At 53.6% G+C, this 18,371-nt stretch overlaps 8 protein-coding genes across 8 annotated transcripts; 4 read left to right on the plus strand and 4 right to left on the minus strand.

Moving 5' to 3' along the window:
* The first annotated feature begins 317 nt into the window (after nt 1–317).
* Nucleotides 318–2,720, plus strand: BO94DRAFT_101958 (glutamyl-tRNA(Gln) amidotransferase subunit PET112). Its single transcript, XM_025605463.1, has 4 exons — nt 318–755; nt 817–893; nt 957–1,098; nt 1,148–2,720. The coding sequence occupies exons 1-4, from the start codon at nt 425–427 to the stop codon at nt 2,404–2,406; spliced, it is 1,809 nt and encodes a 602-aa protein (XP_025466455.1). The 5' UTR covers nt 318–424; the 3' UTR covers nt 2,407–2,720.
* Nucleotides 2,721–2,762: 42 nt separating this feature from the next.
* On the plus strand, nt 2,763–4,224 carry BO94DRAFT_536088 (arginase). The gene is made up of 3 exons (XM_025611937.1): nt 2,763–3,120; nt 3,221–3,804; nt 3,854–4,224. The coding sequence occupies exons 1-3, from the start codon at nt 3,034–3,036 to the stop codon at nt 4,155–4,157; spliced, it is 975 nt and encodes a 324-aa protein (XP_025466456.1). The 5' UTR covers nt 2,763–3,033; the 3' UTR covers nt 4,158–4,224.
* A 131-nt stretch (nt 4,225–4,355) lies between these two features.
* On the plus strand, nt 4,356–5,642 carry BO94DRAFT_494210 (uncharacterized protein). Its single transcript, XM_025609222.1, has 3 exons — nt 4,356–4,986; nt 5,065–5,342; nt 5,423–5,642. Exons 1-3 carry the CDS (start codon nt 4,829–4,831, stop codon nt 5,524–5,526), a joined length of 540 nt encoding a protein of 179 aa, XP_025466457.1. The 5' UTR covers nt 4,356–4,828; the 3' UTR covers nt 5,527–5,642.
* An 89-nt stretch (nt 5,643–5,731) lies between these two features.
* fcpA (protein-serine/threonine phosphatase) lies at nt 5,732–8,987 on the minus strand. Its single transcript, XM_025611938.1, has 4 exons — nt 8,255–8,987; nt 8,091–8,177; nt 7,434–8,040; nt 5,732–7,368 (listed from the first exon to the last, which is right to left on the minus strand). The coding sequence occupies exons 1-4, from the start codon at nt 8,500–8,502 to the stop codon at nt 5,932–5,934; spliced, it is 2,379 nt and encodes a 792-aa protein (XP_025466458.1). The 5' UTR covers nt 8,503–8,987; the 3' UTR covers nt 5,732–5,931.
* A 293-nt stretch (nt 8,988–9,280) lies between these two features.
* Nucleotides 9,281–10,887, minus strand: BO94DRAFT_518632 (pepsin-like aspartic protease; the record flags this gene model as incomplete). Its single annotated transcript, XM_025610042.1, has 4 exons — nt 9,281–9,769; nt 9,823–10,477; nt 10,544–10,694; nt 10,786–10,887. The coding sequence occupies 4 exons, from the start codon at nt 10,885–10,887 to the stop codon at nt 9,481–9,483; spliced, it is 1,197 nt and encodes a 398-aa protein (XP_025466459.1). The 3' UTR covers nt 9,281–9,480.
* A 716-nt stretch (nt 10,888–11,603) lies between these two features.
* Nucleotides 11,604–13,301, minus strand: rpt3 (proteasome regulatory particle base subunit RPT3; the record flags this gene model as incomplete). The annotated part of the gene is made up of 5 exons (XM_025613921.1): nt 11,604–12,478; nt 12,546–12,832; nt 12,883–12,981; nt 13,046–13,087; nt 13,144–13,301. 5 exons carry the CDS (start codon nt 13,299–13,301, stop codon nt 11,604–11,606), a joined length of 1,461 nt encoding a protein of 486 aa, XP_025466460.1.
* Nucleotides 13,302–14,386: 1,085 nt separating this feature from the next.
* BO94DRAFT_557356 (Zn(II)2Cys6 transcription factor) lies at nt 14,387–16,258 on the plus strand (the record flags this gene model as incomplete). Its single annotated transcript, XM_025613922.1, has 6 exons — nt 14,387–14,399; nt 14,466–14,909; nt 14,965–15,272; nt 15,330–15,463; nt 15,519–16,155; nt 16,211–16,258. 6 exons carry the CDS (start codon nt 14,387–14,389, stop codon nt 16,256–16,258), a joined length of 1,584 nt encoding a protein of 527 aa, XP_025466461.1.
* Nucleotides 16,259–16,262: 4 nt separating this feature from the next.
* BO94DRAFT_566663 (sugar O-acetyltransferase) lies at nt 16,263–17,667 on the minus strand. The gene is made up of 2 exons (XM_025614576.1): nt 17,127–17,667; nt 16,263–17,061 (listed from the first exon to the last, which is right to left on the minus strand). Exons 1-2 carry the CDS (start codon nt 17,285–17,287, stop codon nt 16,551–16,553), a joined length of 672 nt encoding a protein of 223 aa, XP_025466462.1. The 5' UTR covers nt 17,288–17,667; the 3' UTR covers nt 16,263–16,550.
* Nucleotides 17,668–18,371: the final 704 nt, after the last annotated feature.

The following is an 18,371-nucleotide window of genomic DNA, read 5'->3' on the forward strand; positions in this document are numbered from 1 at the left end:
AATGCATGACATGCCCTCTTCGTGGATGCTCTGGAAGCATGACATGCAGGAGAGCCAGTGGCCCTCTATGCGCGAACTTACCACCAGCGCATCGCGAATGGGAGGTCCTGGAACCCTCTGCGGATATGCCCTTATTGGTGCCAATGCGCCATCTGGTCCCCTCCATTCCATCCATGATGCCATTCATGATTCGTGCTGCTCAGCGGTGAGCGTAATTACCGTATGGTACGGGCTATAATCTCCTTCGCGCGCTTAATTCCGTCCTTCCATCGATTCCCATCCACGCCCAGGCCGTCTCCAGTAGACGAGAATTGTTCTTGCTGTTGGACGACCCCCTCTTTTCTCGTCCCCTGCAACCCTCCGATCCTCCGAGCCTCCCCTCCCCTCTCCTCCAGCAGGCCCGCCTTTCACTTGCCTCGGGCTCATGCTTCGACCATGGCTTCGGCAGTGCCCACGAGCAACCCGCTCGCTCGCCTGCCCGCAATGCCATCTCCCCCGGCCGCAGTCTGCCAGGCGCACCTCTAGCCCCCTCCCTGCCTGGTCCGTCTCGCAACCATTTCGATCCCTCCAAACAACCGCGACCGAGTCGCAGGACCGCGTCCCCCTTCGAAAACAGCTCAAGCAGGACGCCAAGGCCGTCAAGGCGCGCAAGCGACAGACACGAGAGAATGAGGAGGCCTCCCGGCAGAAGTGGGAGTTGACGGTGGGAATTGAGATCCATGCACAGCTGAACACCGAGTCCAAGTTGTTTTCTCGTGGGTAACTGGGATTGGGTGGATATATACCGGGAGCTCTCTAGCTGATCTCTGTGACCAGGAGCGCCAACGTCATCTACGGATCTTCCCAACTCGAATGTTGCCCTGTTCGACCTGGCGTTTCCGGGGTCCCAGCCGGTTTGTTGATCCGTTCCTCATGCATGAGCTGCAGATGATAACAGCTGGATGTGTACTACGTAGGAGTTTCAAATCGCAACGCTCCTCCCCGCCCTCCGCGCCGCCCTTGCTTTGAACTGTGACATTCAGCCGGTCAGCAAATTCGACCGGAAACACTACTTCTACCAGGACCAGCCGGCAGGATATCAGATCACCCAGTACTATGGTAATTAAATCACCTCTAGTGGCCGTTTCTGCACTCTAACACGGAGCAGAGCCATTTGCAAAGAATGGCTATGTGGACCTGTTCAGCCACGACGGCATTGCGCCCGAAGACGGCGACATGGTTCGCATCGGCATCAAACAGGTCCAAATGGAGCAGGATACCGCGAAATCCCAAGAATACCCGCCCTCGACGCAACTCCTCGACTTCAACCGTGTCTCCCATCCACTCGTCGAGATTATCACCATGCCGCAGATCCACACACCCGCCACCGCAGCGGCCTGCGTTCGAAAGATTCAGTCTATCTTACAGTCGTGCAATGCGGTGACAACCGGCATGGAGCTGGGAGGTCTGCGGGCTGACGTCAACGTCTCCATCCGCCAGCGGGGGGACGCAGCGGGCGCGCATCAGTACGGCGGCATCGGTGGACTCGGGCAACGCACAGAAATCAAGAATCTGAGCAGTTTCAAGGCTGTGGAGGATGCCATCATTGCGGAGAAGAACCGACAGATTGCTGTCCTCGAGAGCGGCGGGGTGGTGGCAGGCGAGACCCGGGGCTGGACGATCGGAAGCACGGAGACGCGCAAACTGCGAGGCAAGGAGGGGGAGGTCGACTACCGCTACATGCCTGATCCTGATCTGCCGCCCCTTTACATCGGCGCGGATCTCGTGTCGGAGCTCCGAAACACCCTCCCGACATCCACGGACGCACTCATCGAACTGCTGGCGGGGCCAGAGTATGGTCTGCCCCTCGAGGACGCGAAGCCGCTGGTGGAACTTGAGGACGGCGCTCGGTTGGAGTACTACCAGGAGGTCGTGGACCTACTGCGGGCGCTGCAAGAGGACCAGGGTCCCAAGGCGCAGAAAGGACTCGCGCGCGTGGCGGGGAACTGGGTCCTTCACGAGCTTGGGGGATTGTTGACCAAAGCGGACCTGGCGTGGGATGGGGAGCGGGTTCCTGCCCCGACCCTGGCCGCCCTGATCGACCAGCTGCAGCGGCAGCGCATCACGGGCCCGACGGCGAAGCAGGTGCTGGCCATGGTGTTCGAGGGGGATGCGCGGGCGATCCCTCAACTACTGGAAGAGGAGAACCTACTGCTGCGGCCGCTATCGCGGGAGGAGTACGTGGCACTGGCCGAGGCTGCGATCAGCCTCAACCCGTCGATGGTCGAGCAGATCCGGCAGAAGAACCAACTGGGCAAGCTGGGTTGGTTTGTCGGACAGATGATGCGGATGGGCGAAAAGGGGCGGGTGGAAGCCCCCAAGGCGGACGCGATCCTGCGGGAGCTGATTCTGGAGGGCCGGAGTTGATGTAATCACTATTCATCAAACGTAGATGGTAGCTGTTCATGATACCCATTCCCGGCACGGTCTCCCCGCCGTCACGACTGTGACCACCATGAAATCCTGCGAGCGAATTCCCGCATGACCATCCCGTCACTATCACGGCGTAGCATTCCGAGCGTATCTTGGACGAATCGATTGCTAATGGAAACGGGCGGTGGAGTGAAAAGGGCCGCCGGGGCGGGCATCTCTCCTCGACCTGTACTTAGGGGAAGGCCTGATCCCTAAAAGCAGGTCTTAGCGATCGCGATGCCCCACGGCCGCCCGCCCTTTTAACCCGGCCCTTCCTGCCTGCTCCGTCGGATTCCCAGCTTTCTCTTTCCCTTCTTCTCTAATCTTCTCTTCTCTCTCAAGACTCATCAGCCTTGCTGCTCCTCTCCTTCTCTTCTATCCTTTCTCTCCCTCCGTTGCTTGTCTCGTGCGGTGTTCGTTTCAACGGCCGTGCCAGCCTCGGATCGTCTCCACCCGCTTGATCTTATCTCATCTTTTGGGTCCGCCCTTCTAGAACCTTTACTTTTTCTTCAACCCTCGTCCTCGCGACTCTCCTCTCCTCTCTCCTTTCTCCACCCTTCCTCTTTCTCTCTCAGATTCACCATGACTTCTCCTTCCACAATTCGCCAGAGATTTCTCTCCAAGCCCAATGAGTTGGGCGTCGTGGCTGTGGGCTTCAATGGCGGCCAGGTACGTACAAAAATCCGGCGACGGATCCGTCGATCATCGTCATCACAGTCTAGCGTCAGAACCCCGGCTAACCCACGCCCCATACGGGCCCTGGCTGCAGTGCAAAGTTGGCGTCGAAGCGGCTCCGATGGCTCTAGTCGAGGCCGGTCTCCTCGAGCAACTGCGCGACGACCTCGGCTACGACCTGCACTATGACGACCAGGTCCACTACTACGAGGACAAGATGCCCGCCGACGACCCCGACCACCGCGGCATGAAGAAGCCCCGGTCGGTCAGCGCCGTCACCCAGTCGCTGAGCGAGCAGGTCTATGAGCACGCCAAGGAGGGCAAGTTTGTGCTGACACTGGGCGGTGACCACTCGATCGCGATCGGAACCGTGTCGGGCACAGCCAAGGCCATCCGCGAGCGCCTGGGCCGTGAGATGGCGGTCATCTGGGTTGATGCGCACGCAGATATCAACATTCCCGAGATGAGCCCCAGCGGCAACATCCACGGCATGCCCATGGCGTTCCTGACGCGTCTGGCTCGCGAGGAGCGCCCGGACATCTTCGGGTGGCTGCAGGATGAGCACATTGTCAACACTCGCAAGCTGGTGTACATTGGTCTCCGGGATGTGGACCGCGGCGAGAAGCAGATTCTTCGGGAGCATGGCATTAAGGCGTTCAGCATGCACGATATTGACCGGTAGGTACCAGCTTCTCCCAGGATGTTTGCGTCATGCTAACCCTGCCAGGTACGGCATTGGCCGCGTGGTCGAGATGGCCCTGGCTCACATTGGCAACGACACGCCGATCCACCTGTCGTTCGACGTGGATGCGCTGGACCCGCAGTGGGCGCCCAGCACAGGCACGCCGGTGCGCGGTGGACTGACTCTGCGTGAGGGCGACTTCATCTGCGAGTGTGTGCACGAGACGGGCAACCTAGTGGCGATGGATCTGGTGGAGGTGAACCCGAGCCTGGAGGAGTCGGGGGCCAGCGACACGATCCGGACGGGATGCTCGTTGGTGCGGAGCGCGCTGGGCGACACACTGCTGTAAATTAGAATTGGTGTTCTAGATAGATGGGCGGTATGACTTAATGACGAGCAATCGGTTCCTTCTGCAAGCTTATTCGGAGTAAGCCTCGACCGGCTTAGATTTACCCGCCACCATTTCCTGCCACCGGATTTTCGGATTTTCAGTTGATTTGTACTCCGCACATGGTACCCCATGCATTCAATTCTTCTTTTATCTTCATTCTTTGTTTATTACTCCGTACCTTGTTTCATATTCTCCAATCCTTCATAAGCTGTCCGGTCGAGACAAATCGTGTTGAGCACCGACCGCAGGGCATCGATCGATCAGCCCAAGCATCATTGCGGTCAGGAACATCAATGCGCTGGCATTGTCGCAAGCCCCTCTAACAAGTCAGGCGAAAGTGACGCTTCTGCCTGATGGGATGCCTTTATACCATACATACCCATACCCCATACTCGATCCTATCTACTTCTCTTATCTACTATTACTACAACTCTACGGAGTACCTACCCTATCTCGATTGATCGATAGATCGACTCTATACTAACCACACACCAATCGTTATATACCCCATCACCACTACTACCACCACTACCACCCATTACTACATTTATACATAACTATACTATCAACACCACACTACCAACCCTACCCTACCCCAACCAAAAACAAAGAGAAAAAACAAAAGAGAAATGGCCGTCCGAATCTACCACCGCCGTCGCCGCTACCACTGGCCCGAACTGCAACTCAACGTCTGGATCCTAGTGGTTCTCTCTTCCTCAGCAATCTGTCTGGGAATATTCTCCTGGTTTATGAGTGTTCAGAATGAATTGCAACTTGAAGTTCCTTGGTACGCCAATCCCCAATCCCCTCCCCCCAATAACCCATCAATCCCCAACCACAATACTAACCAAAAAAAAAACCCCAGGCTCTTCCCATACATGATAACCTCCGGCGCACTAGGAATCTTCTTCGTGATTCTCATCCTCGTTCTAGCAGCCCAACGCTTCCTCCTCCCCGGCATTATCATCGTGGGCGGATTCATTCTCTTCGTGCTATGGTTAACAGGTCTCGTGGAGACCTCGCTTCAATTATACGGGGTTTTATCCAATGTGAATGATAATTGTCGGATTTATGTCACGGATAGTCCCCATCCGGTTGGGGATGGGTGGAGGACCTTGGCGTGGATTACGGAGGATACGATTTGTGAGTATTTCGTTCTTTGTTTGTTTTTGGGGGATGGGGTTGAGAGATAATCCTAATGCTAATGGTTGTGTTGGGTATAGGTAATTGTTGGAAAACGGCGTTTGCGTTTGAATTGGTAAATACCATCTTTTATGTTTGGATGATTATTATGTCGTGGCAGGTGAATCGGGATTTGTATCGGTGAGGTTACTTACTATTTGGTGGGTTTTGTTCTTTTTTTTTTTGGAGAGGGGGTGGATAGGATGTATTATGAATGGATGAATCTGTATGATTGACGCATCAGTACTTATGGTTACTATGAATATATGAATGATGTTTATCTACGAAGTATCCGGAGATAGTATAGTATGAAGGCAATTATATGATCCAAACAAATAGTTTTGGAGTATCCCAGAATATAGTCAATTGACCAATAATATACCATAGTATGTGACATCTTTTTTTCGCGCTGCACTAAACGCCCTCGCTATGCCATCATCGCATACCGACTCAAGCAAATGCTCCCGTCGACAGCTTCGCAACGCCCTTCCCTGCCAATGAAAAGTACATATCCAACATGACATCAAATCCAACCATATGTCCGATCATGTCAACCGTTTTCGTTTGCAATCTGCTCCTCTGCTTCGGAGTTGTAATCCCCGTCCTCAAACGCCGCCATCATCTCTCGCTCTAGCTCGTCATCCTCCTCCGCCGGGTCCACTGGGGAACTCCCCGCCGGGCCCTGCGTCGCTGGCGCCTCGTCCGCCTCGTCCGCCGTCGTCGATGCAGCCGTCGCCCCCTCAGTCCCCGCGCTGGCCATTTCCTTCAGCCCCGTGCTCCGTTCATACGACCGTTTGATCCGCTGCGACAGCCGCGAGCCCGGCACATCCCCCTCCTCGCCTGCACTGTCCATCTCCTCGTCCCCGCTACCTTCGCCTTCCTCGCGCTTCCGCTTCTTGCTCGGTCCCATCTCGTCCACCAAAGACACATCGCTATCGCTTTCACTCTCGTCGTCGCTGCCCAAAAACTCCTTCAGCTCCTCATGCACGGCTGCTTGTTGCTCTTCATCGTAGCCAATGGGTGACGTTTGATCCATGCCCGCCGACTTAAGGAGGTCTTCGGTCGCGTCCTCGTCATCCGCCATGGAGTCCCCTGTCGCGTCGTCGGAGGACGAAAGCCACGAGCTCTCAACAAACTCTTTGGATCCGGGCGAAATCGGCTCCCCGCGGTCGTCAGGGTGCACCGGCAGCAGATATGGTTCCTCCGCCAGTCGCTTCCATTGGATTAGACAGTCCAGGAGCCACTGCGTCGTGACGATCTTGATATTGGGGTACCTTGTCGCTTCTCGGACTTTGGCGGTGCGGTTGCGTCCAGCCACAAGGTGTGTGGTCCTTAAGCTGATCTTTGATGAGATAGCAACGCCGAAGCTCTTCGCCCAGAGGGAGATGTCAGCATTCTGCGTATCTGTGCCGAGCGGAAGGACGCCGGAGAACACCAAGACGACGCCGCCGAGAATGCGACGCTTGATCTGGGGCATAATGTCCTTGACATCGGGTACCAGTTTCAGGTCAACATCTTTCTCCTTAGATGGCACCTTTTCGCCTCGCAGAGCCGCCACTCGGCCGCCCAGCGCCCGTGACCTTCTTCGATCGTATTCGTCAAAGAAATTCCGGTGCACTTGCTCCAGGCGCACCTCCAAGTCGAACAGCTCCCGATCGTTGTCTTCCAACAGGTGATGTCGGTGCTTGCTCAAATCTTGAGAATCGTCTATGCTACTGGAAGTATCGCTACTATCCGCCGCATCATCCTCCGCGTCCAGCTCTCGCTGCTTCTGTAGCAATGGCCGGTCCTCCACCTGGTGCATGATCGTTTCCTCCTGTGCATCAGTCTGCTCCTGCAATAGTCTGGGATTGTCTCCGCCACCCATAGTCACCAGCTGTTCCAATGTCGAGACTTCGCTCTGCTCATTGGTCTTCGCGGTCGCCCCATTGACATGGTGCTCCTCCAGTGCACCCTTCGTTGGCTTAGGCGCTGGCTTCTCGCCAGCCTTGCTGGGGGGGCCAGCTCCTGCTTCTTAGGGAGGAAGCTCGAGTTGATGTCCCCAATGCCGACGAAGAAGTCATAGGGCGACACCTTGATGAGATTAGGGCTCCAGCGCCAGACGTCCCCGCGATCGTCAATAATGACCACCATCTTGGTGTCCACCGGGAACAGCCGGTGCAGGTTCTTGGCCGTCAGGCTGCCACTTTCGTCACGGCTGAGGATACGGTCGCCAAAGAGTGAGCGATCTGGATCTATGATACTAGCGATATGTTGCGCATAAGCCCTCGTTCCCATGGTGTAGATATGTAGCTCGAACATCTCTGACACATTCTGCAGGAAAGACTCTAGCCCAGGTCGTAATTTCACATAGTACCAACATCCACGCATGCCCGGTCCGTCGTCCACCAGCTGAAATGCGCGGACATCGTTCAGAGCTTGGTAGTTCGGGTTCTCCTTATCCTGCATCCATTCACCCACCGTCGGGTCGACAGTAGCATGAATAATAGTCTGGTCCAGGTCGACAACAAGCGAGAGCTTCCGGTTTGACAGCAAACGACGCTTCGCATCTTCTTCCACTCGTGTGGCTTCTCGTGCACTGACGGTCAGTGTGGTATTATCGTGGGCCATCTGAATTGGTGCGCGCATCACGTCTGCCACCTCGGTATTATATGACGACCTGTAACAAGTGTAAGCCAAGTCCCATCACAAGCATCTCATAACACCTACTCAGTCATATCCTTGCCACACTCGGCACAGAGACCGCCAAACTGAACCTCGTGCGCACATGGCTCATCAACCTCCAGAACATCCACCCTAGACCCAACGAATCACGCGTCAGCCACCATCACCAACAACCAGTTTCCCGGGATTAACAGCGAGAAAGAACATACGGTTCGTCAATAACATCTCCCTTGGCAATCTTCCACTGCACCACCTCTCCATCAACGGTCGACTCAAACTTCGTCGGAAACTTGCGCTTCACCTCCACCTTGTTCCCCAGCCCATCACCCTCCGTGACGGTAGTCTGGTAAACATACCAGAACAATGCCTCATCACGTTCCACCGCATCACCAGGCTGTTTAAGCAGCGACGTGACGGTGATTGGGTAATGGAGACTGGGTGGTAACCGGAGAAGCATGCCTGAATCTGAGTTTCGGATTGTAATCAATTCCTTCGTCTCCAACCCCCTCCAGATTTCCCCCTACCTCCCTATCACCGGTAGCGAGGTAGCACTGGTCGAGGAGTTGCGGGGTGTTTCGATTGAGAAAAGAAAGGGAATCGAGCTCGACAGCTACGGAGCCATGCCCGATGACTGCTGTCGGGGGGAACAACAGCAAGCAAACGAAGCTCGACCACGGCGCGAGGGTATCAATTAAAAAAGGCTTGCCTGGGTGGAACGCGACCGGGAAAAGCGGGATGATGATCAGATGGACAGGTGAAAGAAGGTAGGTGGTGTTGTCGCGGGTGGTTCGCCACGCAAGGACGCGACGAATACAATGAAGCGGGAAGCTCTCGAGCTAAATGAAGTAGACCAATCCGCGCCGTGTGGTGAAGGCGCAGGTCCAGGACAAAGAAGTGGTTAGGTGGAGAACGAGGGAAGGATAAAAGGACGCGGGAGAGGTGATGATGAAAGAAAGAAAGCAAGAGGAGCGGGCGTGGAGGTCAGACCGTGGATGAAGAAGGTTTGGCCGCCAAGAGTCATGGGTTCGGCGGCTGGCCTGTGCGGGGCGAGACAGCGGCCCAGACTCGGCCTGCTCATGCGATCTCCTGTAGTTTTCGACCTCCTCGGCGAGGGCCCCGCTTACGTCTACACAATACACATCGAGGTACCACCGAAACCACCATTCACAGCGAAACTGTTATTTCACCTCTAGGCGTTACTAGTATTGCATCATCAATCAAAATCCCAGCAAGAACGTAAATAAACCCATATCACCGGCATTCCATTGGAGATCCCTAGAGCTTATCCGGCAACCGCTGGAAACATGAGGGAACCATCCGCAAAATTACGTCCTTGTGCGTCTGCAAAAAATAGATCAAGCCAGCCCGGCTCCGAAATCTCCAGCTACAAATAAAATCATCACGCTGAGGAAGGGTCATATGTGCCAGATCACCTTTACTTGGCCTTGGCAAGACCAACGGCGCTGTTGCCGAGGTCATACACGCTGTACCACTTGCGCAGGAACGAATCGCCCAGAATGGCCAAGGGGCCCACGGGCTCGGGGAAGTCCATGCCCATGAAGGCACTGATGCAGGAGCCCTGGGTCTCCAGGGTGTAGTCGAATGCAGAAATCGAGAAGTTGTGGCCGCTAAGGGTGAAGGTAACGTCGGGCAGGGACGAGCGCTTCGCGCAGTCGAGGGTGTACTGGCCAGTCCAGCCCTTCTTGGCACCGATCTGGGCATTGCTGTGAAGATTGTGAGCAGTTTGTCGTGACGCGAGAGAAAGTATTAGACTTACATCATCTCCGCAAGGTCAGCGGGCAGGGCAATCAGGGAAGTGCCAGTGTCCAGAATGACACCGGTGTGCTCGAGCTCAGCAACATCGTCACCAAGAGCGATGGCATCAAGGTCAACCTCCCAGTAAGCCTTGCGGCGGAGGGGGATCTTGATCAGCTCGCCAGTGTAGTGGTCCTTATCAATACCACCGAAGGTAGCCACGGAGCTGTCACCTTCGGTGTTGGCGTCCCCGAGGTAAAAAGCAAAGACCGGCTCATCAAGGAGCTCCTGGTCAATCATGTTGTAGAAGGGAGGGACAATCTTGTTCACGGAGATGGTATCATAGCCCAATCCGAGGATGCCATCGAATCGGCCGAAAGCGAAGGCGAGACCAGGTTCGTTGGTCGCCTCAGCGAAGTCCTGCCCCTTGATCTTCAAGTCACCAATCTTGAGGGTGTCCTGGGAGATGAATCCGCTCAGGCTACCAGAGCCGTATTTGATAGCGAACTCGCTGCCGTTCTTATGGTACGAACTCGAGGCAGACGAGTCGTACTTATTATGGAGGTAGCAGGCGATAGAGCCACATTCACTGGATGGGACCCACAGATTCGAGCTGCCAGTGTCCAAGACGACCTTGAAAGTCTGGGGGGGAGTACCCAGTTCGATCTCGGAGAAGTCTATGGAAGGGAGTGTCAGCAGCAGTTCCTAATCAAGTTGGGCCACAGGCGACACTGTTTGCGTACATTGTGCATTCATGAAGTTGTCCACCAAGACGTCGTGACGGCTCATATCATTGATGGGGTTCTGTTCAACGAGTTCCTGATGGATGGATGGGCGGATACCCATGTACTTCTGGCCCAAAGCGCGGACATGGGCGTCCATGTTATGCGTGAGCTACGGATGACAGGGTCAGCTTTGGAAGTCCCGGAAGCTTCAATACTACTGTCTAGCTAGTAGTATTCGCGCCAACAGGGGAGAAACTCACAAGCTGCTCCTCCAAGGGAACCTTGTTAAGCTTCAGCTTATGAACCTCGGCAGAGGCATAGCCCAACAGCACGGATGCCGTGAGCAAGGTGGTCGACTTCATGATGGGCGACAGCAGAAACAACGACCCAGCGAGATATGATGACCCGAGACAGATAGACTGGGTGATGCACGTATGGATAAGGATGAGAATAAGGACTGAAGGGGATGGGGAGGAGAGGGAGAGATAGCAGGGGAGAAGAGGAGGTCTGGGGGAGAGGGAAGTGATGCGGGTGACCGTAGAGCCCGGCCTGGTTGCGGAGCGACCTCCCCAGCCGCAGCCAATGGTTGGCTGCCCTGGCTGCGTCATTGGCAAGGGATCGTCACGGGTTATCGGATCAGTTGATCCTCTGAACCGCCAGGTCCTTAGGTACATCTCATATGGATATTCAGGCTCTACGTACTTAAGCTCTATCTCGAATTTCTACATCATGCTCGTTCATTTTGGATTCTCATTGAAAGTTTTGGGTTGGATGGCTGGATTCCTGAGGTCTCCCCGTTGCTGGCGCCTTATCATTGCTCGGATCACGCGAACCCGACCGCGGGTGATGATGTAAGACCGCCTTAGGTTCGGTGCCTGCCTACTTTAAACTAGCGCAAGCGCCTTGCCCAACTGGCCAACAGCTACGGACAGGTATCTACTATCTATCGCCCAGGCAGCAGATACGTAGGTCCCTACATACAGTAGCCGTCCAGGGGGGAGCGTACGTTGGCACAGCCCAAAACAAGTAGCTGCGCTGATGTGTTCTACAGTTTCACTACTTGGACCCAACAGACAGGCTACTCCAGCGGAATACCCAAATGCGTCAGTCGTTGTCCTAATATATGATAGCCTAGATTTGATAATACAGCTAACTGCCCCCATGTCCGCCTTGAGCCACCCGATCTCCAGCTTAAAGCACGCTCTTCGCTTGGTTTACCGGTAGAATTCAAGTCTGTGTACCTTGTTAGCCGAGTCTCGATGGCAGGGTGCATAGACAGTGTTCCGTACCTATCTGCTTCCTGTCCGGTTTTGACCTGGGCGGAATAAGCATCCTCGAGATCGGATTGGATGATGTTATAACGGTTCTTCCGGACAGCGCGGAGACCCGCCTCTTGCATGATAGCCGCAATGACCGCACCCGAGAGGGGCTCGTTGCGCACGATCAACGAGTCCAGGTCGACTTCGGGGGAAAGCGACATTTTAGACGCTATGGTAGAGAAAATCAACCGGCGCTCACGCCTGTCCCGCAGGGACGGGAACTCGATCTTCCGATCCAAACGACCCGGACGTAGCAAGGCAGGATCCAAAGTATCCGCCCTGTTGGTAGCCATGATAACCTTGACATTGCTCGTCTGTTCGAAACCATCCATCTGGTTGAGAAGTTCCAGCAAGATACGCTGCACTTCACGGTCCGCACCAGTTTGGGCGTCGAAACGCTTCGTGGCGATGGCGTCAATCTCGTCAATGAAGATAATAGCCGGGGAGTTCTCTCGAGCCATGCGGAAAACATCGCGAACCATGCGAGGACCTTCACCTAGATATTTCTGAACAAACTCGGATCCGTTTACACGGATGAAGCTGGCGGTTGTGCTGTTTGCTACTGCCTTGACCAGCATGGTCTTACCAGTACCGGGAGGACCGTACAGGAGGACACCGCGAGGAGGATCGATACCTAATTCAGCCGGCATTAATAATCGAGAGATTCTTGGGAGGGTGGCGAAAAAGAAATATAAGCTCACCGATCTGTTTGTAGAGGTCAAAGTGCGTCAAAGGCAGCTCCACTGCCTCCCTAATCTCTTGCTTCTGCATGTCAAGCCCACCAACATCTGCATACGTCACATCGGGCTTCTCATTCTCACCCAGCATAGCGATAGAGGAGTCCGCCTCCGGAGGTAGGATATCAACAAGGGCATTGGAGTGACGGTGGAGTGCGACCGAGGATGAGGGCTTGAGCTTCTCGCGGTCGAGCGTGGACAGGATACGGACGACGTAATTTGAGCCGGTTGACGACTGCACGATACCGGTACTGCAAGATGTCAGCTACTTGATGCTTGTCAGCACTTTGCATAGCCATACTTCTGATCGATCGCTTCCATAAACTGGCCGATAACCAAAGGCACGCTCTGTATCCGCTTGATTTCCTCCTGCGCGCGGACGAGTTCTCTCTTCAAGCTCCTACACAGATAGCCGATGTTAGCCAATATATCAAGTACCATGGGAGAGATGGTATGTAGCTTGCCTTTGCTCATCCTTGATGTACTCCTCCTGGAGCTGGATGTACCTGTTGTTGAAGCGTCAACTTGTGCCGCGGAAACCGTTGTCCATGCTCGTACGTACTCTAGGTGTCTCTGCAGTCTCTTCAGGGTGGCGTATTCATCACCTCCATCGTTTCCTGTGCCTTCGAGGGAGTCTATGTTGGGGATCGTATCCAATGGAGCTGCCTTGGTGTGAGGCGTGACGTTGTTCGCCGGAGTCTCGACGGCGACGTCTCCCATGGCGAAATCTAGATCGGAAGACGGGGCAGATGTGAAGATGAGCTAGCGCAGAAGCTTATAGGTCGGGATGTCTGTCCTCCAGAAACAAAGAAATCGGTCGGTCGTGGGTAAGTTAAAGAAGGACTTGGCTGGTTGTTGGATCTATTGCGTCGATGCCAGACAGCCGGGCTCACGAAGCTCACGGCTATGGTCATGTGACCTTGGAGCTCGGCGACCATCGGGGCAACAGTGGCAACGATGGGGCACGGCAGCGCCCTATCGTTACCATATTCGACCTCACGGTTAGAAGAGCCGGTATCCTTCTTTTTCTTCCTTCGACATTCAACTTGGCGCTGCTATTCTTTCCTGAATTTGGAGCATTTGCGTCTTAGTAATTTTCATGGAACTAGTATCATAATGTTCAGATGTTCTTTGGGTCCTATTCGTGGTAATGAACTTATATATATAGTATTGCTTGGCGGATAAGCTAACTATAATATGTTTGTTAACAGGCTGTAATCAACACAGAGATTGTATGCCCACATGTGTATTAAACCATACTCGTTCTTCAGCCCTAAGCGAATAGTAGACTTTGTTGCGTAGTATCCAGTCAATAGGGTGGTGAATGGCTATCTTGTATTACGAGCAATGATGAGCTGCATGCGGAGTAGATATTACAGAGAGCCCGCCGGGTGTATATCTACCTTGGGTAAATATTTCGAGCTTGCCGTCGGTTGATCGCTCCTATGGAGGGACATTTAATTGGTAGGGTTTCGTAGGTAGATCCGGATATTCTTCTTCAGATTGCTGCAGTGGACACTCCACCTAACCTCACATGACATACATCTAATTACATAATCCACCGGTACCTGATCGGGTAAAATATCCAGCAGCCTGGTGATGGATGTCCCTTTCTAGACTCAGACGGTGGCACAACAAACCGTGGGCTTAATTTGACCAATGGCAATAAAAGTCCCCAGATAATCTCCCTTTAAAGCTCCTGGGATGAAGCATAATCCATGCATGTGATGTCATCGCCTATCTAAGAATCCCAAGTTATCAGTCATCCCTCCCATGCGAAGGATAGCCCACTAGTTGACGGCGGAATGCCACGAGTTGGTACGACTGTACCGAGATAAATGATCCATGAGAAGCTGCTTGTTTGATGCTTATTTCTTATTACAGGTCCCGCATGCCTGACCTGCCGGCAAAAATGCCGCAAGTGCGATCGTGCTCGTCCTGATTGTCAACGATGTCGCTCGAAAGGTTTAGTATGTGGAGGATATCCGGAACAATTCAGATTCTGTGGAATCGCCAGTCGGGGTAAATGGAAGGGTGCTCGTATCCCGGTTAGCAGTAGAAGCTCTACCAGGACACGAACAGGAATAAGCGATGCAGCCCCAGAGACCCACACATCACCGACGCAAGAAGTTACTGTGACTGCCTGCTTCCCTTCAAAAGGCGATCAAGCCCCTGCAGCCATCACACTTGGTAGCTCGAAGTCCCCAGCTCAGGAAGCACCTGTCCCGGGAAGCTTTCACGAAAAACATAGCCGGCCACTGCCAGAGCTTCCAGACGATATTACCACACTTCTCAACTCCCCCGACACGGCGAAATTGTTAGGTCATTGTAGGTTCTGGTACTTGAATTAAAACAGGATGGAAGCACTGACACCATGCCGCAGACGATGAGATTATTTGCCCTCATCAGATAGCTGAGGTGGGAGATGATCCAGAAAACCCGTATCGAGCGTACATTCTCCCGCTGGCGCGAAAGAAGATTGGCTTGTTGTATGCCGTCCTTGGACTTGCTGCTTCTCACCTCGGGCGAATGATTGGCGACGAGTTCTTACATGAAGCTACTGCAGTTGAGTACCGAATGAAAGCCATACGTGCACTCAGTGAGGAAATTCGAAAGAGCCAAAGAACCTCTTTGCTTGAAGACGAGCAGGATACGGTTTTGGCAATAATCCAGGTTTTATTACTTCATGATGTAGGCTTGCGATACTCAGCTCTTGCGGCTCGAGCACAGGAGCTGACAGGAAATTAGATCAGTGAATCAGGGGTATCGAGCCATGGCATTCATATCACAGGCGCCATGTCCGTCTGTAAACAGCTGCTCATCGCCGAGGGACTGCACCGCCGACGCCAGCGGGCTATGTTTTTTCTCGGCAACCTGGCTTGGTATGTCAGTTATGTATGTCGCCCTTGAGACAAGACCCACTAAACAATGAAATAGGCTTGACATAATTCGAGCGTTTGCTGGCTCCGAGAGAATGTGTTTTTCTCAAGATATTCGCGAGTTGGTTGCTTTCGCAAGTGATAAGAAGTTCGAGTTGGTAAATGGTTGTCCTAGAGAAGTCTTCTTAGTCATTGGTGGGGCGCTGGAGAAAGCAAAGGAATACACACTGGGTTGGCTAACTTGGGATGAGTATCAGATTGCCCTGCTCCTGGCGAGGCATAAGCTCTACTCGTGGAACCCGCAAGGGAGGGACTATCCTAGCCCCGATCCTCTCTGGCTGGCCATCGCGGAGGCCCATCAGTTCGCAAGTATACTGCGTATTCTCTGGTTGTTAGACCCGTCGAAGCCAGCCAGCAGTCCGGATATACAGGAATGTGTCAAAAGAATACTTGATGCAACGGCCTTGATTTCTCCAGACTGCTCATTGTTGGAGCTTCTCGTCTTACCTGTCTTCATGGCAGGGGCTGATTGCCTCTCGCGCCATTCACAGTACTATGTTCTGACGAGGCTGCACGAAATCGAGCGGAGATCGGAATTTCGCAACCCTGTTCCAGCTGACTTACTGAGAAAGGTGTGGGACGCGCGTGCGGCACAGGCACCAGATGATTCTGCAAACATTTCATGGACGACTTTCGTAAGTGACCTTGTCCGATTTTCAACCTTTCCCCCATGCTTACTAGTCGACCCAGACACACTGTCCCGGATTGGCGCGACAACATGATTATCTGATCATTTGAGGATGCACGCATGAGAAACTTGCATTGTGTGGAAGTGACTTGGTTGCGATAGACATGAGTGCTTTATCAATTAACCACCTGCACATACCCCTTAAAGTAAGCTCGTTTGAGCCACCTTCTTCAATAACTACAGGGCATGATGGCGAAGAAATGAAAAGGTGATGGTGTATCCTTGTCTATGGCATACCTAGTGCGAGGCAGACGATCAAATCCCGGAAAATAGCTTATAATCACCCGGGTTGACCTTGTTTGCGTTATTCGTCGGGATCCATGCTCGTTTCAACCCGGCGTATTATGCGGGCTGGATTTCCGGCAACAAAATGGAAGGGAGGGACGTCCTGAGAAAACAGTCACCAATGCTGTTATAGCGAGACGAGATAGTCAAACAAGTCGTCAAACGAACCTTGGTCACCACAGAACCAGCTCCCACCGTGCTTCCTCGCCCAACAGTTACTCCAGCTAAGATGATGACGCTACCTCCTACCCACACGTCATCTTCGATATGTACCTCCTTGCCAGCTTCTGGGCCTTCCAAGCCCCGCCGCACGGCCGGATCCAGGGGATGAGTAGCTCCATAGATACAGACGTTAGGACCGAAGAGCACCCTTTCACCAATTGTTACAAGACAGGTGTCAAGAACAAGCAGGTTGAAATTCAAAAATGTGCCCTTTCCAACCTTGAAATTCAAGCCGTGATCCACCGAGATGGGAGATTCCACAAATGGATCAGTGCCATTGAATAGTTTCTCATCTTCCTGGGTATCGGGATGAACTGGCGGCAGAGGACGTCTATCACCTAGGATGCTATAAATTAGGTAATTAGATTAGAGTGTCCCTTTCTCGCACAAATGGCAAACGATCCCACTCACTCTCGCCATAGCTCCACCCTGCGACGCCGGGAGACCTGGCCAGCTTGGTTGAACCTTGCGCATGCTGCTTTACAGCGTTCCCTATTGGCTTGGAGGTCTGCGTCCCAGGCCCAGTAGAGCTCGCCATTGAGCATTTTTTGCCACTCTTTCGATGTCGCCATGATAACCGCTCAGATTGTTGCCACATGGGATGGGTACCTTGAGAATATTCAGGCGAGGTTGTCCCTCCTTTATATAGAGGGCCTGGAAGGCCTAAGGAGGGACGTGCTGGGGACAAACAGCCCTCCAGTTCTAATTTTGGATTACATTGCATGGGGTTGTGCTCATTCATGATCGATGAGAGGGACCAGCTGGGCAGTTGGGTGTACTTCCGAATTAGGCAGGTCATGCCTCGACCGACGCGGCATAGGGGGATGTCGAACCGGACGCATTAAATTGAGTACGTTGAAAGAGATATGTCTGACGCACGTAGCCCGCATCATTGATATTTCTCCAAAATATTATGTAGCAATTCGGGGTGACAATGGAAGGGTCACGGTTGTCTGTGGTCTTGTTCAAAATATGCTGGTAGATAGATAGATACATAGTAGTTATCTGGCGCGGATATGACGTAACATCTGGCCCATGACGATTACCTAATTTGCCGACAAGGTCCGCCTACTGTTTCGGCTCACCCCTTTTACCCGCGCCCGACTACTACCGACTTGTGCTCTGCTCCTGCTGCTGCTGCTGCTCCAGGCTGGTTGCTGCTGCTACGTACTGGTAAGATAACTTACTGGAAATCCTTACGCCAGTCCCATCCATACTTGCCTATCGTTCTGTTCCCTCTTCCCGTCCGCTCGACTCGGATTCTCGACTCCTGAGGCGCCTCTGATCACTCCACGCCCGTCCCCATTCCTGCCTTTCCAACCCCGTGTGCCTCCACCTTTCCAGAAGCAGACGCCCCCTCCCTTCCTTGGGGAACAGCAAGAATCTAAAAAAACAAAATTAAACGGCTCAAATAAAATACCAAATTTCGAGGTACTGCAGTGTACCGAATCCTTACGGAGCTTTCAGTCCAGGTACGCCTGTCATTCCTGACCATTGATCCCCCCCGCTTGTCTCCCAGTCATTGGATTGCCTTCCACACGCCTCACACAACTGTGGCCACGCACTAAGCGCTGGCCACCCTTCCACCCATTCCTCGGGACTACCGCGCACGTTGCAAAGCCCTCACTGGGGGTCCTTCGTCGGTTCGTCCATGGG

This window comes from Aspergillus sclerotioniger (assembly GCF_003184525.1).
Source record: "Aspergillus sclerotioniger CBS 115572 chromosome Unknown BO94scaffold_17, whole genome shotgun sequence".
Lineage (NCBI taxonomy): Eukaryota > Fungi > Ascomycota > Eurotiomycetes > Eurotiales > Aspergillaceae > Aspergillus > Aspergillus sclerotioniger.

What these genes read in the sequence shown, in the direction of transcription:
- BO94DRAFT_536088 (XM_025611937.1), top strand. Translation starts at nt 3,034, where the DNA reads ATGACTTCTCCTTCCACAATTCGCCAGAGATTTCTCTCCAAGCCCAAT. An exon ending in TGGGCTTCAATGGCGGCCAG is followed by an intron (nt 3,121 to 3,220) that starts GTACGTACAAAA and finishes CCCTGGCTGCAG; the next exon opens with TGCAAAGTTGGCGTCGAAGC. An exon ending in AGCATGCACGATATTGACCG is followed by an intron (nt 3,805 to 3,853) that starts GTAGGTACCAGC and finishes TAACCCTGCCAG; the next exon opens with GTACGGCATTGGCCGCGTGG.
- BO94DRAFT_566663 (XM_025614576.1), bottom strand. Translation starts at nt 17,287, where the DNA reads ATGGCGACATCGAAAGAGTGGCAAAAAATGCTCAATGGCGAGCTCTAC. An exon ending in AGGGTGGAGCTATGGCGAGA is followed by an intron (nt 17,062 to 17,126) that starts GTGAGTGGGATC and finishes CCTAATTTATAG; the next exon opens with CATCCTAGGTGATAGACGTC.
- fcpA (XM_025611938.1), bottom strand. Translation starts at nt 8,502, where the DNA reads ATGCTTCTCCGGTTACCACCCAGTCTCCATTACCCAATCACCGTCACG. An exon ending in TGTGGCAAGGATATGACTGA is followed by an intron (nt 8,041 to 8,090) that starts GTAGGTGTTATG and finishes CACTTGTTACAG; the next exon opens with GTCGTCATATAATACCGAGG. An exon ending in TGTCGCCCTATGACTTCTTC is followed by an intron (nt 7,369 to 7,433) that starts GTCGGCATTGGG and finishes CCCCCCAGCAAG; the next exon opens with GCTGGCGAGAAGCCAGCGCC.
- BO94DRAFT_494210 (XM_025609222.1), top strand. Translation starts at nt 4,829, where the DNA reads ATGGCCGTCCGAATCTACCACCGCCGTCGCCGCTACCACTGGCCCGAA. An exon ending in TTGCAACTTGAAGTTCCTTG is followed by an intron (nt 4,987 to 5,064) that starts GTACGCCAATCC and finishes AAAAAACCCCAG; the next exon opens with GCTCTTCCCATACATGATAA. An exon ending in GATTACGGAGGATACGATTT is followed by an intron (nt 5,343 to 5,422) that starts GTGAGTATTTCG and finishes TGTTGGGTATAG; the next exon opens with GTAATTGTTGGAAAACGGCG.
- BO94DRAFT_101958 (XM_025605463.1), top strand. Translation starts at nt 425, where the DNA reads ATGCTTCGACCATGGCTTCGGCAGTGCCCACGAGCAACCCGCTCGCTC. An exon ending in CGAGTCCAAGTTGTTTTCTC is followed by an intron (nt 756 to 816) that starts GTGGGTAACTGG and finishes CTCTGTGACCAG; the next exon opens with GAGCGCCAACGTCATCTACG. An exon ending in TCAGATCACCCAGTACTATG is followed by an intron (nt 1,099 to 1,147) that starts GTAATTAAATCA and finishes AACACGGAGCAG; the next exon opens with AGCCATTTGCAAAGAATGGC.